At 44.2% G+C, this 17037-nt stretch overlaps 1 protein-coding gene across 3 annotated transcripts in view; it reads left to right on the plus strand.

Moving 5' to 3' along the window:
- Positions 1-17037, plus strand: part of Osmr (oncostatin M receptor) — a 64293-nt gene that overhangs the window by 41439 nt on the left and 5817 nt on the right. For all 3 annotated transcript variants that reach the window (XM_052159589.1, XM_052159588.1, XM_052159590.1), the window contains 6 exons: positions 4189-4265; positions 5562-5784; positions 8531-8710; positions 9509-9613; positions 11249-11422; positions 12328-12495. In XM_052159589.1, coding sequence (XP_052015549.1) covers positions 4189-4265; positions 5562-5784; positions 8531-8710; positions 9509-9613; positions 11249-11422; positions 12328-12495 — 927 coding nt within the window. The remainder of the gene's footprint in view (positions 1-4188; positions 4266-5561; positions 5785-8530; positions 8711-9508; positions 9614-11248; positions 11423-12327; positions 12496-17037) is intronic.

A 17037-nucleotide genomic window follows, 5' to 3' on the forward strand; every position in this document is an offset into this window, starting at 1 on the left:
CTTGGGCCTGAGGACAAAAGATATGTCAGTGCCTTGAAAAGCACTGGCCTCATCCCACACAGCAGCAGACTGTCCTTGGGTATGTCATTGTCTTTGGGACAGTCACCTTTAGTAGTAAGTGGTTCTTCTCAGTGCTGGCACACCAGGGTCCTCTCCAATTGTCTTTGGTAGATTTCTTCAGTCCTGAGCATGCATGAATATTCTCCAAAGAACTATGGATGTCAAGAGATGAGATGGCCTGGCCTAGCTCTCAAACCTTTCCACTCCAAGATAAAATTATGGCTGCTATCTAGTTTCTAGATGAGGCAACTTGTACCCAAGCGTTGAAGGGACTTGCTGGGTTTGTCCTGTTGATGAATAATGGATACATGATAAAGCAATAGAAGCTCATCTCTGATTCTTCACGATGCTCTGTGCTCCTCGTTACATATAGAGCAACTGTTCTTATTCTCCTAGTATCTAGGAGACCACTAAGGCAGAGAGGCAAGGCGTGGGACTGCACTGGGGCTCACACGCAGCAGCCTGGCTCTGGCGCTCTGGACTGCAGTGAGACACTGCGTTCTTTCTCTCTCTTGGTTGGTCATTGCATCTTTGATATCATGCGGATTCAAGCTCTAGTTATGTTCATGTCAAAGGAAAGTTTGCATAGTATGTTTGTCACTTCTTGCTGCCTGTGTGTAGTAGGTGGAGCTTCTGTGGCATTCTAGAAGTACCATTTTACAGAAGAAAAACAATGGTGAATCCACAGTCAGACTCTATACACGAGATGGCCATGGTAGGGGGCAGCCCCCCACTTCCACCTGTGCTTGCTTCCAACTTCCCATCATCCATCAAGGATCTGGCCATCTTGTGGGGTGTGCAGACTTTCCGAGAAAGCTTTCGTGGTATCCATCTCAGCTGTTGAATTATTAGATGACTTTTAATTTTGATACTGTCAGCTTGCTTTACATCATTGCCATTTTTCTTCAGTTATAACGAAAGTGTTGTGTAAAGGGAAAGTAGCCAAGGGAGAAGGGTGTCTTTGGATTATAATACAGTAAATCCCAAAAGATGTCTGCCTGCTTTGGATGATAAGAAAATGGGGGGAGAGTGGGAGATGCTTCCGTGGGCCAACGTGGTTGTCCCTGAGCCTGCCTTTGCTTTCCTTCAGTTTCAAAGCTGAGTTTGGTCCCTGGGACCACAGGGAAGAGAAAAAGAACCAATTTCATCATGTTTTCCTCTGTCCATATGGGCATCAAGACACTAGCACCTTATACATGTACAAACCCACAAGCACACACAAGCAAGTAATGAAATAAATCTTTTTTAAAGAAAGTGAGATAAATCTTCTAAGTGAATCTATAGATGCACTGTCCTTTTGCCTCAATCTAAGGTCTGGAAACTCGAGTTTAAGTGGATTTTATCAACATAAATAGCATAGAGTTAAAGGAGAGCACACTAGAGGCTGTCCTGTATTTAAAATATATAGCAATATCAACTGGATGAAGCACTTGGGTCTTTTTGTTTTGTTCTTTTGATTTTTGAATAATGATTTACCAATCAGCACAAGTTTTGGGATGGAATCTAATGCTGTGCCTATTTCTCAAGCTTTTCATTTAGGAAGTTAAAACCTGCTCCAATAATTTAAAGGCATATGTGATCACCTTGAAGTTTTGTGCAAACTGTCAGGAATTAAAAGAAACAATGAGTAGGTTATTAATGCAGTCGACCATAGTTTTCTAACACAAGAGATGGAGTTTTGTGCGCTGTGCCCCTCGTGACTCTCCATCTCATATCGTATTACTGTCCTCTTAAAACCAAAAAAGAACAGAACGTAGAAAAGGCGAATCAGCTCATTTTGTTCAACATTATAGATGCATGGCAGTTGATGTAACATGTCCATGTTACAGATAGACAAACTTTTGAAGAAGAATTTCCATGCAAAGGTTAAAGTCCAGATCTAGAGAGTGGCTAGATTTTTACTTCCCAGCTCAGCTGAGGTTGGATTTCATCACATTTACAGCCGGCCATAGAGAGGGTTTGAGAATCACTTGAGCATGAGGTGCATCCATGGGACCTCTCGGCAGTATGAAGCCACCACTGTGAGTCTCTTTGAATTAGTTAAAAGGATGCCTTAGCTTAAAGGACCCCTCACCTTAGCTGAGGAAGCCTGCCCTTTCTCTTTTGATGACTTCGGTTCTCCCATTTGTGTCAAAGTATGACCATAAAAGAATGCAATGGGAAATTTGGTTCTATGTAGAACACACAGTATTCCACAGGTATCAGGTGAAGTGAACTGCAAACTGAAAACCACACACCCATCTTAGTATCACCTGCACCCACTTAATGACAATGAAGAATACATTTTTTAGAAGTTTAAAAGAAATCACATTGATACTGTTATTTTTCCATCACAGAGGCATGCTTCTGAGCATTTTATTGAACTTAGGCCTGAAAGTGACTGTCAATTTCCTGAAAAATGACTGTCATAGCTGAGAAGCTGTCAATCATGTGTCAATCAAGGCCTCATTCTCCCTTCTGCAGGTTTTGAACAACTAGCTTAGTCTCTCTGAACCTTACCTTCTTTATCGAGAGATTAGAGTAAATAAAAATGCCTACACTTCAGGAAAGCAAAGGAGGAAATGTATATAAAATAGTTAGAATAGGTATGACAGCCAATTATCCTTTTATAAATTCTACCTACTGTTTTTATATACATATGCCCCAGAAAAAACTTTAAAGGGAGTTACCCAGAGTAGTCTTGGGTTAACTAGTGGTTCAACCTGCTAGGGGTTCAAAGACCTGGATTCAACTCCTAACACTGAAAAAAATACAGATAGATGATAGATTGATGATAGATTAAAGGTAGATTAGATAGATAGATACATAATGATAGAGATAAGATAGATAGATATAGAAAGGTAGATGATTGATAGAGATAGATAAAGATAGATGATTGACAGATAGATGATAGATAGACATAGATAGATAGATAGATAGATAGATAGATAGATAGATAGATAGATAGACAGACAGACAGACAATAGATAGACATACAGACAGACTGACAGATGACAGACAGGGAAGAAAGTGATTCTTCTTTTTAATATATTAATGGAGTAAGTACAGATATAGCACAAATCAGCTCTCTGTTCACATAAATGTCTGAACAAAGGGCAGAGAGGAAAGACCAGGACATCAGCAGGCTGCTTTCTGGGCTTTTATTTCATGTTTCACTCTTTAGACAGTGTTTTTGGATCTTGTCCAAAGGCACAGGCCCAGAACTAGAAGCTAGGGTTTCAAAGTCAGACAAGCCAAGGCCAGCCGCAGTGATTCATCTTCCTCCATAAGGTACTGCTTCATTGGAAGCAGTACATAATGCCATGATTTGGGACTGGTCAGCCGGCCAGTGTGCCAAGAGGAGATAGCCGACAGGATCAGGAAGCAGAGAGGGCAAGGAAGTATTTCCAGGTTGTAATTCCAGTGAGGGGTCAGAAGAGGGAATCGTGACAGCCAGACAGGGCCCCTGGGCTAGCTGCCCCAAAGGCCTAGGTTAATGTGCCTCTATCTTAGCCTTGCCCACGGCAATTTTTCCTGTCTAGGGAAAAAAAAGGGAAACTGACCTACGTCCTCTTAGAATTGTTCCGATAAAAAAAAAATCATTGGTGGTCTCCAGCGGCTCTAGGGCTGATTGGAAGGTTTCGAGTTTGGTATTGTGTTCAGGGCAGCTGATCTTTATTTTTAAAGCACCTTAAAGCACCTACTATAAACTCTCAGGGACATGTTCTTAATGTAATGTTACAGTATCATGTACAATGCCTATAGACAGTGAGTGTATTTAAAACCCTCACTGTGAGTGCTGAGGGAGCAGCATGGCTGTGGGGCCATGGAGAGAAGTCACAGAAGGTGAGAGGCTCGGTTTACAAGCCCCTGGGAGGACAGGTAATAAACATGGCTTGGGACGGCAGTTCTCAACCTGTGGGTCGTCATAGGGGGTCCCATATCAGATATCCTGCATATCAGATATTTACATTATGATTCAAAACTAGCAAAATTACAATTATGAAGTAATAACAAAGTAATGGTTGGGGGGGGGTCACCACGCCATGAAGAGCTGTATGAAAGGGTCAAGCATTAGGAAGGTTGAGAACATGGAAAGTATGACCTTCTTTGCAGACAAAGTAACCTTGGAACTTGTCTTTGGTTCAGCTCCCTCACAGGCTCTTGATGTTTGGAGACAAGTAGGGGCAGAGAATGGAAGCCGTGTTGTGACCTTGTTTTGGAAGGTAAGACTTGCAGCTTCAGGAGGTCTGATTTGTTACTTCTGGAGAGCAGTGTGCTCCCCAGTTCACCAGGAGAAACCATGGTGTCAGTCTCACGGGGCTGGTTATCGGGGAGAAAGACCCACTCCATTCCTGGTCCTAGTGCTTGGGCCACAATTTCCCTGAGCCCAACTGACAGCTGGTGGTTGATTCTGGTTGTTAGAATGTTTTCTGAATGATCTACTCAGGTCCACTGTAACTTTTGCAAGGCCCAAGACAAAGAGGTATGTCTAGAGTCACATACTCTAATGGATATGTAAATAGGGAAGTTTTGAATCAAGCTATTACTTTATAATAGAAGATCAACATTATCTTTCTGCCTGGCCCAGTCCACTGCCTGACAACACAGCAGGCCGGCTTTGTACTCAGGACTCTAAGATTCCCCAAGGTCTCAAGCCAAAGTATGGTAATAGGAGATTGCTGGCCCGTTGCCACAGCTTCACTAGTGTTTTCTTCTTCCCTTGAGTTTGGCACAGTCTTCTGGGTCTCCGCATATACATGTGTGTCTCTGCTAAGATGTCTGAGTTCTGTCCACCCACTGAGGGGACAACTGTGGCTTAATCTGAGATCTAGGGGTCCACAGAGCAGGACATAGCCTACTCCAGGAAGAGCAGACCTCAGGAAGCACTGATGGATGCTGACCTGGGACTGTGAGGGCCAGGACTTCTCTGCAACCATGAGCATCTTCTAGAAGAGGGAATAGCAACTAGGGGGCGGAGGTCAGAGTAAGAGAAGACCAGGTAAAGGCTGGCCAGGACACGGGCTCTTCTTACACAAACTTCTGGGTACAGGTTCCATTCTTGTGTCTCTTTTTAGTTGCCTTCTAAATCTTATTCCCTCTGGAGCGAAGGAGTCTATATGTTCCTCTTGACCTTTGACTCAGTCCCTGCTCTCTGGATACACTATAAATCTTTAATATAATCTCTGAATGATTTTTGTCTCTGCTCTCTGCAGTTAGATTGACATGCCTGATTCTAAGCTTGGTGTTGAGATGATGTGTCTATTTAATTTTATGAATATGCTGGTGTGTGTGTGTGTGCATGTGTACACACAGAGAGACATATGTTTTTTTCTAATATGTTTTTATATATGTGTGTGGATATGGTAGATAGTGTGTATACATATGTGTGTGCACATAGGTTTATGCAAATATATATAAGTGGATATGTTCTTATGTATATGTGGATTGGGCAGTAAGGGATGGAAGAAATGAAAAAGTAATTTTAAAGCCCATTTTGAAAGGATTATCATCTTTTTCAGCCACTTTTAAAGTCACAGGCCAATGGCAAAATCATATCCTATAATATAGTTGTAGAACATGAATCTGAACCAACCAAGTCAGAACACTACTCTGTTCCGGCACCAGCCCTTGGCACAAACCTGAGCCTTGACCTACATCCATACAAGATTCACATCACAGCCAGCAACAGCGTGGGGACATCTCCTGAGTCCTTGATGGTCCTTTCTAACGATTCTGGACATGGTGAGTCTGCATTGGTCAATTTGACTTCCATTCTTGAGAAAACATTGATGCTATTCCCAAATAGTGTCAGACAAATCAAGCCATAACTTGAGGCAACCATGTGTGTGAGGTTAGGCACTTCCTTCAGAGCTGGGTATATCAGCAGGTTGCAATATGACAGTACCTTCTCAGTGGGTCCAGCACACTGTCCTTGCGTTCTTCCGCACACTCAAGGGATGATCTAAAATTGATGTGAGTGAATTCAGTCTCACACCAGTTATCCCCGAGAGTCAAGACAGTGCCCAGAGACTTTGTCTTATGAGATTGGACCATATTTACTGTGCTGTAACCAATATTTGCCAACTCTTATCACCTATAAATAGTTTATGGAACAGTCATGCTGATGGAGCAGGTCTGTATCCACAATCATCAGGAGGTTGAGGCAGGAGGATCATGAGTTTGGGGCCAGCCTCTGTTACATAGTGAGACTCCATTGAGAGAACAGTGGTGGGCTGAGGAGCCCATGAATATCATGGATCTCATAAGGAGTGCTGATGTACTCTTTCAGGAGACACTGTAATTTGGCCACGTTTGTAGAATAACAACAAATGATAACCTACTGATCTTTCAGCCAACTAAGGACTGGGCAAAGAGGAAGTGATCTCACATCTAAAACGAAGAGTAACATTAATGTTCTTCTTGACTGAGCCATAGAAAATCTGGGCATAGTATAGCCGTGGTTTCATGTTATAAAACACTAGACATAACAAAAGGCAAAAGGGAGTTGACCTGCTGAGATCATTAATATACCTCGCGACAATGCCATCCTGCAGTTCTTGCTGTGAAGGTGCCAGGGCCGTCTCATGGGCTAGGAAAGATTGTGTGGTTCCATCCCAGTTCAGTTTAAGTTTAGATTAAGTGAACCATGTTAGAAGGTATTTTGTTTTCAAAAAGACTTGTCGTATGTGAAATCTGTTCTATTGCTCTGGAGTAGGGCCACACTTTAACCTTGAGACTGAAGTTCCTAAACCATTTCCAAAAAAAAAAAAAAAAATTTTTTTTTTCACTAAAATGCACAGTTCAGATTTTTCTGGGCATCCTGCTTCATGTGGAAATTCTAATTCCTAGTTCATCATTGCATGAACATCAGATGCTGCCCATCTTTCTGGGCCGTGAAATTGTTACACAGCAGGAGCACAGCTCTAGGCAGAAAGTAAAAGTTGTTGAGATGGTTTCTTCACGGTGCTGCTTCCCAGCTGAAGCTGACCCACCCAACTTCCCCCGCTTCCTCCATCAAAGAAAGAAATCTTTCTCACACCGAAACTGACATTTTCGCATCACCTGTTCAGAGATGTCAGGAGTGTGGACCCTCAATCCTCAAGAGCACCGGAGACTCAGAATAGTGGGAACAAGGAGATTTACTTCATGACTTTACAAACCCGAGTGTGGTCGCCCGGGCGGTGGTGGCGCACGCCTGTAATCCCAGCACTTTCGGAGGCAGAGGCAGGCGGATTTCTGAGTTCAAGGCCAGCCTGGTCTACAGAGTGAGTTCCAGGGCAGCCAGAGCTATACAGAGAAACCCTGTCTCGAAAAAAAAAAAACCAAATCCAAAAACAAAAACAAAACAAAACAAAAAAAAAACCAAACCAAACCAAACCAAAACAACAACAACAACAACAACAAAACCCCAAATGTGAACCGGGAAAGGCCGTTGATGGAGCACGGAAGACAGCTTTCGTCACCCTATCACAGAGGTGTCCCCCATCCTCCCCCACTTTGTCTGAGCAGTCAAAGCATTCAATCTCACAAGTCATGCAGGACTTACCTTTCCCTCAGCCACACGCTGTTGCCATCTCCCACACAATACCTGTGCTGGATCTATTGTGATGTTTTACATACTGTTTAGTTAAAACATATCAGTTGGATGGCCTAGCAGGGAAGCTTGGCTGCTAGTGATCTGTGACTCTCTGCTTTCAGTTTGGCTGGTGGCAGTGAGAGGTGTCCTTAGTGAGCCTCTCAACAAGGTTCCTGTGTTTTCTGCTCACTTGTAGCAGCATCTGAGCTGGCTGGAGGCGCCTTTGAAATTGAACCATCACAAAAACATCACGAGCGAACCATATACACTAGACACCCCAAACTTTGGGTCCCTACTGCTTGGCAAACTGCTGCTTTGAAGCTGGCATGAAACATGATTGAAAGACTAGAGAGAGTGAGGAACTATCTCTGAGAGGAATATCCCTGTATTCAATCCTCTATAGCAAGTAGAGGTCCTTACCTGTGAGATACTGTGTTAGTCAGCTTCCCATTGCTATGACAAAGTACCGGAGGGAAACAAATTATAAGAAGATAAATTTTGTTCTGGTTCATAGTTGTAGAGACTGATGTCATGATTGTTTAGTTTGTTGTTTTGGGGGCTGTGGGGGGGATGAATATCATTGTGGGTTGCTTGGGGAAGAGCAAAAGCTACTTACTTCATGGTGCTTGGGAAGCAAAGAGAGGATAACACCAGGGTCCCAATCTCTTCTTTCATAGCATGCCCAGGAATCTAACTTCACTCTTCCAGTGTCAACATCTGAAAGGTTGCACTGCTTCCAAAGAGTGCCACAATCTGAGGACCAAAGCTTTGGGTACAGAAGCCCTTGAGAGACATTTTAAAGCAAAACCATAAATAAACATCACAAGTGTTGGTTTCTTTCCTTCCTTGGAACTCATAAAAGAATACACAATGAACTGATTCAGAAGTATTGTTCTATTTGTTTCTGTGCAGAAGAGGTCCAGGAAAAAACAATTAAAGGTATAAAGGATGCATTCAATATTTCTTGGGAGCCCATATCTGGAGACGCGATAGGCTATGTTGTGGACTGGTGTGCACATTCTCAGGACCAACACTGTGATTTGCAGTGGAAGAAGCTTGGTCCCAATACCACAAGCACCGTCATTACCTCAGGTGAGAGTTCTCAGTCCCCCTCCTTGCATATTCCTCTTGCAGGAAATTCAACACAGACTTCCGTTCTGATCTACAGATTCTTTGTGCTAGGCTAATGATATTGAAGTGATGAGTCTAGCGTGGTTTCTTGGAGATCAGACTTTCTGGGAATGGACTTAAAATCTGCTGCAGCAGAGTATCGAAATGTAGACCCATAGTGCGGATTTTAATACATGTCTCCTCTAAATTACAGGGACATCGGAACCGTTCGTAGAAAGCTTTTGCAGATGCAGAGAACAGCACAAACTTGGGACACTTAGGACATAGAGTTGATAGAAACAGAATCAGCGTTCAATTTCAATGCACTTTTAGGCATAAACTCTTCCCTCCTGCAATGAATCTACAACCTGACAATGCCAGCTGTTTTAGGGAGGTCAAAGGGGCTCAAGGGAGTGGCTTAAGTAGGAAGCAGAGGCTGAAGGACTGACGTGGGAATCACCTAGATCCAAAAAGTGATGGAGACCCCTTCAAGATTCAGGGGCCAGAGAGCACAGGTGAGGGGGCTTCAGAGCACAGGTGAGGCTGGCTGAGGGTCCTGGCTCCAGAGCACATGGCGGTCTCTCTTGACTGGAGACAGCACTATGTTGGCAACACGGAAAGTCCTAAGGCCTAGTGGAAGGAGGGAAGTGCTACAGGAGAGAGTGGAAAGAGCTTGAGAGAGGAGCTACTAGGGGATGCTTGCCCTCCATCCATCCTTTCCTGCCCAGCTCAAATGATGTCACTGTGTCTTCTTAAAAACCTTTGACTTCTCTTCTCCAGATGCTTTTAAACCAGGGGTGCGTTACAACTTCAGAATTTTTGAAAGATCTACGGAACAGAATGATCGGTTAGTAGAGAAACAAAGAGGATATACCCAGGAGCTGGGTAAGTGGAAGGAAGTTAAAACCCCCCCCAAAGGCAATATCCAGTTAGTCTTACTGTACATTGACACCCATTTATAGTGATACATACCTTTAAACAACAATGGGATACTCAGCAAAGTTCTTTAACTTCTTTCTTGATTAATGCCACAAAAATATTACTTAACCACTGTGCTACTTCCACGATGGAAAGGACCCCCCTCTACCTATACCAAGCCATCTATTGTTGGACAATTTAGAATGACTGCAATGATTTTCAATTAGAAACTATAAAATGCATCTTCGAGTATCTTGTAGCTCCAAGTTACAAACTTTTGCTGGCTACTCCCTTATGGCTGATCTGAATTTTATTTTAGCTAAGTCTTTGTCTCTATCCATAATTGGGTACGTGTATGTGTGTGTGTGTGTGTGTGTGTGTGTGTGTGTGTGTGGTGTGTGTGTGTGTGTGTGTGCAGGTGCATGTGGAGGCCAGAGAAAGCCACTATCATTCATCAGGTAACATACACCATGCTTTTTGAGTCCTCTTTCACTGGCCTGAAGCTCACCAAGTAGGCAAACGCTGACAGTCCAGTGAGCCCAAGAAATCTCTTTCTCTGCTCCAGACAAACTGGGCTTTCAAGCAAGCTCCCCCACTCCCAACTTTGCATGTGTTCTGAAGAACAAACTCAGGCTCTCACGCCTAAAAGGCAAGCACTTTACTAACTGAGCTATCACCTGTGCCTATTCCTACGATGATGGTGTCCGATTAACTCCTAGACATACAATCCTTGTGTCACAGTGTTCCAGCTTCCAAAAAAAAAAGCTCCTTATTTCTTTTAGAATTGTCATGAAATTGCCTCCTGTAAACATTTCCCCAGTACCAGAATGGGATGCTAGCTCTTTCTAATGGAACGCTTGGCATTAGGGTCTCTTGACTCTGAAAGGGGGCTCCTGGTTGTCTTACCAATCAGAATGAGTCTAAAATTCTTTCTCTGGGGGAGCTGACCCAGCATTCATGGTAGGCAGAGAGGAAAGGAAGGGATGTGTCATTTTTGAACATGTCTCTGTGTGCAGACACTGTGCCCAAATGTGTGTGTGTGTGTGTGTGTGTGTGTGTGTGTGTGAGAGAGAGAGAGAGAGAGAGAGAGAGAGAGAGAGAGAGAGAGAGAAAGGTGGGCAGGAGAGGATTTACTGGGTACATTTCCAGAGTGTCTGATAGCATACATTGCCTTGTTCTTGGAACTGAATTCTCCAAACCCTCTCTCATATCTCTAAACATACTTTGCCTTTTCTGTCTCTTCTTCTTCATGTTTGTAGATTCTCTGGTTCAGAAAATGCCCTTGAGACTTCAAGGCCAGGACCGAGCCTAAGACAGACCTTTTGATTTTCCACATTTCCCCCCCTGACTTTCCACAGATTACTTAATCTCTCTATGTATTTAGGTCTTCATTTATGAATGGTTTACATGGGACAGTTGCTCGTCTCCTTCCCAGCACTCAGAGCTGTGTCTTGGTACATGCTATCCGGGAAAGAGATAAAACCCCTCAACTTGACAGGAGCTCAGCTTCCCTATGGCCTGTGGGCTGTGCTTGCCTTGCATTAGATGTCCCAGGACCACGCCCACATTGTGACTTGTTCTTGTCCCATCTTCCTTTCCCAGCTCCTTTGGTGAATCCAAAAGTGATGGTTTCTAACTTGACCCCTAACTCCTTCGTTCTGAGATGGCCGGATTACGCCAGTGACTTCCAGTCTGGTTTTATAAAAGGTTACCACGTGTATGTGAAATCCAAGGAGATGCAGTGCAACCAGGACTGGGAAAGGATCCTTCTTTCAGGTGACGCCCACTCTCTGGCTTGTTCACTTAGACTCAAAAGGTCTCACAGTCCAGTTGGGGGCCATGCAGGCCGGCCGAGTCCATAGACAGCGTTAGAAAAAAGTGTATATTGGCCCCTTATGTGAGAGGGCCAGGCTGGGGACCAGGCTGATGCTCTTCCCATCCCATTTCACAACCAATAGCAAAACAAAAAGGGCTGTAAGTGGAGGGAAAGGAATTCTAACTCAGTTTAGAAATGATGTGGGCCTGACCATCAGCCCCTAGAGAGATCCTTCCATTTTGAAAACCTGCTTGCTTTCCCAGCCATTCCTAAAACAAAACAAAAAACAAAAACACTTTGTCAAAAGGTATTAGATGTACTCATATGTTTGTGGTGCTGAGGACCAATGCACAGCCTCTCCCACACACGACGAGTAAGAAGTCTGTAAGCCACATCTCTGGTGCCAGTTTATTTTCCCTGTGTGTGCCTATTGCGTCTGGCAGAATGCTCTACCAGTATTTATTGCCACTCCCTGCTTCATGGATATTTTGTTTATTGTGGCACACCTTGAAAACTGCAAGATTATCATTTGATATGAGGTTGGCTTAAGGAGGCTGATGGTCCCGAGAGAGCTGCAGTGCTCCTGCACAAGGTCTCTGCCATGCTCTTTTCTTACCTTCTTAATAAGTCAGGGTGACATGCACCCCAGGCTGGCTTGAACTCATCATGTAGCAGAAGATAACCTTGAGCTTCTGCACTTTCCACTGGGATTACAGGCATGTGCCATCCTGTCCGGTGTGTGTAGTGTTGGGAACTAAGCCCGTAGTGTGTGCATACTGGGCGAACACGCTACTAACTGGCCACACACAGGGTTCCACCACACCCTGAATGTGATTTTCTTGACAACATTGTTTTTCATTCACAGATAATTCAGTGCTCTGTAAATACAACATCAGTGGCTCAGAGACAAAGACACTCGCTGTGGAAAACCTTCGACCAGAGTCTCTCTATGAGTTTTTTGTCACTCCATTTACCAGCGCTGGCCAGGGACCCAATGAAACTTACACAAAGGTCACAACTCCAGATGTGCGCTGTGAGTGTCTCCAAAGCAAATATGTCCCTCAAGGTTGAGTTCTGATGTTTTCTCCAGATTAGGACGTTTCCATACTTTCTTCTCTTTCCCCTGCCTCCATTCCACACATAAATGTTAGTCAGAATCCTGTTCCAGACCCCAGGTCAAACTGGCAATCACCTGACCCATTATCATCTAGAAACTTTTCATCTTCTCATTGACCCTGGATGTCTGTCTCTGGGAGTCACTCTCAGGGTGACTTGAAAATCACAGCATATTTTAGAGTTGACATCAGAAGAGCTACTGGTTTCTCACTCCAGCAGGCCCTGGGTGATGGTGGGTAGCCTTCTACCCCAGCCTTCCTTCTGGCTGGGTTTTCTGGGCTGACCAGCAACTTTTGGCTCTGCTAGGGCTTCTGAGGCTAGTTAGAGGTTGGTAACATGCACTAGATCAGGCCGTGAATAGTCAGATCCCTCAAAAGAAGAATTTTAGAGTCGGTCTGATTGGTGAGACAACCAGGAGCCCGCTTTCAGAGTCCAGAGACCCTAATGCCAAGCATTTCAGTGGGAAGAGCTAGCTTCCCATTCTGGTGCTGGGACAGGGGTAAACTGTTTATAGGAGACAATTTCGTGACAATTCTAAAAGGACTGAGGAGCTTCTTTTGGAAGCGGAAACACTGTGGCCCAAGGATTGTATGTCTAGGAGTCAAACACCATTATCATAGGCATAGGCACAGGTGGTAACTCACTTGGTAAAGTGCTTGCCTTTTAAGCGTGAGAGCCTGAGTTTGTTCTTCAGAACACATGCAAAGCTGAGAGTGGTGGAGTTTGCTTGAAAGCCCAGTGAGTGGAAGGGGAAGGCAGATTTCTGGGGCTCGCTGGCCTGTCAGCGTTTGCTTACTCGGTGAGCTTCAGGCCAGTGAAAGAGGACTCAGAAAGCATGGTGTATGTTACCTGATGAATGATAGTGGCTTTCTCTGGCCTCCACATGTACCTGCGCACACACGCACACACACACACACACACACACACACTTACGGATCACAGAAAGTAATTCAGACTGGGCACAAGAGAGTAGACTGCAAAAGATGGGTTTTGCATTTCCAATAGGAACTCTGACAGCCACTGACAGAGCGGTGGGGAGAGATTGTAATCCAGATGGAGGACGCAGGGGAGAAACGCTTGGGATGCTTCTCCTTAAAGAAGCACGCACCAGTGTCCTTGAATGTCTTGCACTTCCTTTCTGAACACTTTTTTTTTTTAAATCTATAATAAGTTGGATAAGCTTCAATTCTGCTTGAGCTGGTTCATCCTGAAATTCTTTTCTGATGTGAAATTGTTGTGTCACGAAATGTTTGTGAACCCCAAAAGACCACCAAGGAGCTGAATCTGAGTCAATTGCACTAGGGTTTCTTTATTCAAGCTCGAGTTTGGCTAACCCTGACGCAGCAGGAAGGTGGAGCCCTGGGCCTAGTTTTAGGCAAGCATTGACAGAGTCAAGAAGAGGTATCTTGCTTGGTACATATCTGATTGGGGGGCCTTTGTGGCCTTTAACATAATTGGCTGGTGCTGGGAGCCAAACCATAAACTTAACTTCTGCTTTCCTGCTGATTGGTGGTTGTTAGGCAGTAAAGTGTCAGGGGCAGACTTGTAACCTTGAGTGCAGATTTGTTGGTGGGTAACCTGGAAACTGGTGCTGGGTACCGAACTGTTAGTTTACTTGAGTTTAACCTTAGGCCAAGCTCTCTAAGCTGGAATTTGAACCCAAAAGATTTGGTCTCTCAAAATCCAAATCCAGCCTTGAGTCTCAGTGAAAGCACTCCTGGGCCCTCTCTCCATGCACCACAGCCGACACTAGGATTCCCGAGCATTTGGCAAGTGTGTTGACGGTGGTGGTTTCCATGAAGGAATTCACGGGAGGACCAGGCTGAAGAACCTCGGAGACCCTCAGTTTTGAAAAAGCAACAGGCGCCAGTTGCAAATTCCCAGCTTCATCCATGCAGCGCCCATTTACTGAAATCTGAGCTGTTGGGCTGGCTCAGACACACCAGTTAGGGTGCTTGTCCTGGAGTGCCCTAGCTGTGTCACAGATACACACAGCTGCAGCAGCAGATTTAGTGATGACTGAAACATTGATGCCTCTGAGGCTATGTCCAGAATCCGAGTCACATTAAGATCTGAGACAGTGGATCCGCTAATTGATCACTCTTGTCACTTCGAAGTCAGTTCAGCTGGGCAGTGGTGCCGCACGTCTTTAACCCCAGCACTCAGGAGGCAGAGGCAGGTGGATTTCTGAGTTTGAGGTCAGCCTGGTCTACAGAGTGAGTTCCAGGATAGTCAGGGCTACACAGAGAAACCCTGCCTCAAAAAAAAAAAAAAAAAAAGAAAGAAAGAAAGAAAGAAAGAAAGAAAGAAAGAAAGAAAGAAAGAAAGAAAGAAAGAAAAGAAAAAGAAAAGAAAAGAAAAGAAAGGGAAAAGAAAAAGAGAAAATGAAGTCATTTCATTGGATGTGAAGGGTTTTTTGTTTGTTTGTTTTGAAGTGGGATGTCATGTAGCCCAGGCTACCTAGCTGAGTATGGACTTGAACTCACAATCCTCCTGCCTCCACCTTCCCAGTGCTGGAACTGCAGACACGCATTACAATGACCAACTCTTAGAGTGAGTTTTTAATTTACTTCTGTATTTTTTTTCTTCCACATTTTGACTGTGTTTCTAATGAGTGTGCATATACATAGACACAAAAGTATAATTTCATATTTTCAAGGTTTCATTAATCTTTGTGGTAAACCTTATAACCTCATTTTTATTGATGATGTTATTGATAAGAAAGTATTTCAATTATTTGCAACTTCACTTACAGACACTTTTGTTGCTGGAATTTATAACCCAATAAGCCCATATAAAAAACACAGAATCCAGTTATTATAATTATAAGCTATAAGCCTAGATTGGGCAGATATAACACCATGCTAAGTCATTCCCCAGCTATAAGATCCTTTGCTACTTGTGGTTTCTCCTGGCCATGTAGTCTGCTCCATCATGGCTTCCTCCTCCTCCTCCTCCTCCTCCTCCTCCTCCTCCTCCTCCTCCTCCTCTGCCTCCTCCTCTTCTTCCTCCTCCTCCTCCTCCTCCTCTTCCTTCTCTTCTGTCCTCTGCCTTCCCTTCTTGTTCTCCTCTCTCACCCTGTCCCCGCTCTCAAAGATCTCCTGCTCTGTTCCACCTTTCCCCTTCACTGCCCAGTCCCAGGTTCTAGCCTTTATTGACCAGTTAAAATGGGGAGAAGGCTCACATAAGATCACCAGAGTATGTGATCAACTGCTGGGGGGTGGGGGGGGGTGGGATCCTCCTGAGGAAGCAGAATTAACATCAGATTACAAACAGCATCAGGACAACCCACAACCCACTTGGCACATTTTTATAATAGAACATTGTAGGACTCTGTTAACTACGCCTGTGCTCTTGTTAATTGAGAATGAGAAGTGCTTGCATTTGCTAGAGGGAGACTGGTGTGGTTAGCCAGTAAAACTGAACAACAGTACCCAAAATGCAATGCTAAAATTCCAAAGTGTGTAGAAATTTTGTTTCTATATAGTGGGAGTTTTTAACAACAGGTCTCTTTGTGCACTGGAACTTTTTCATTGAACGAAGACTGGCTTAATCAGTAGAGATCATGAGGCAGGGAGGTCAGGGAGCCTGTTTAGAGGCTTCTCAGGTGCTCATCCCCACCATCATTCCTGTCTCTGCTTCTGCGCAGTTGGAACTGTGTTTCCATTGACTTTAACTAGTACACTGGGGTCAGGTGGTTCCCTACCAAACGATGGGTCAATGTAAGATTCCTTTACATCGATGAGGTGTAAAAGCGGGACCCACTCACAAGATGTTCTTTGCAGTGTGATCTTTTCCCAGGCAGGTGGAATGCAGGATGGTGTTCACAAGCCACAGCTCCAACAGCCAGGCCATTCTGAGGGGAGTCTGCGGCAGTCTGCAGTAGCTGCTGTGAAGCTGGGCTGTTGGCAGGCTGCGTGTGTGGGATGCATCTTCTTGCAATGGTTAGAACTTACAGTTTGCCTGGATGTGGTCACTTGCTAGGCAAGGAGCACCTGGGGTTAACTTTTGAGAAGTTTTCAAAACTCACCTGATGGTAGTTGAACTCAAACAGATGGTAAAACAAAACAAAAACAAATGCTGGCAAAGAGGTAGAAAACTGGAACTCTTATACCTTGCACGTAGGTAGGAAAGAGTTGGCACAAGTAACTTAGGGAAACTGGGAGTGTTAGTGTCTTCTAAAGAAAATGTTTGCCCAGTGTGGATCTTAGACCCTCATTTCTTGATATACAGCTTAAGGAAATTTATATAGGTATACACTCATGTACACCACAAACACCTATAGACGAATATTAGAATAGAATGCCCACCTCTGCACAATTCCTGAGACTCTCAAACTGCAAGTATACACTACCTGTCCCGCGAGAAGGAAAAACAACTCTGCTATAGCCGCACAGTGGAGTATCATATAGTAGTGAAAACAACATTTCTACAGTTATAAACTAATATGGTGACACAA

This window comes from Apodemus sylvaticus, chromosome 16, assembly GCF_947179515.1.
Source record: "Apodemus sylvaticus chromosome 16, mApoSyl1.1, whole genome shotgun sequence".
NCBI lineage: Eukaryota > Metazoa > Chordata > Mammalia > Rodentia > Muridae > Apodemus > Apodemus sylvaticus.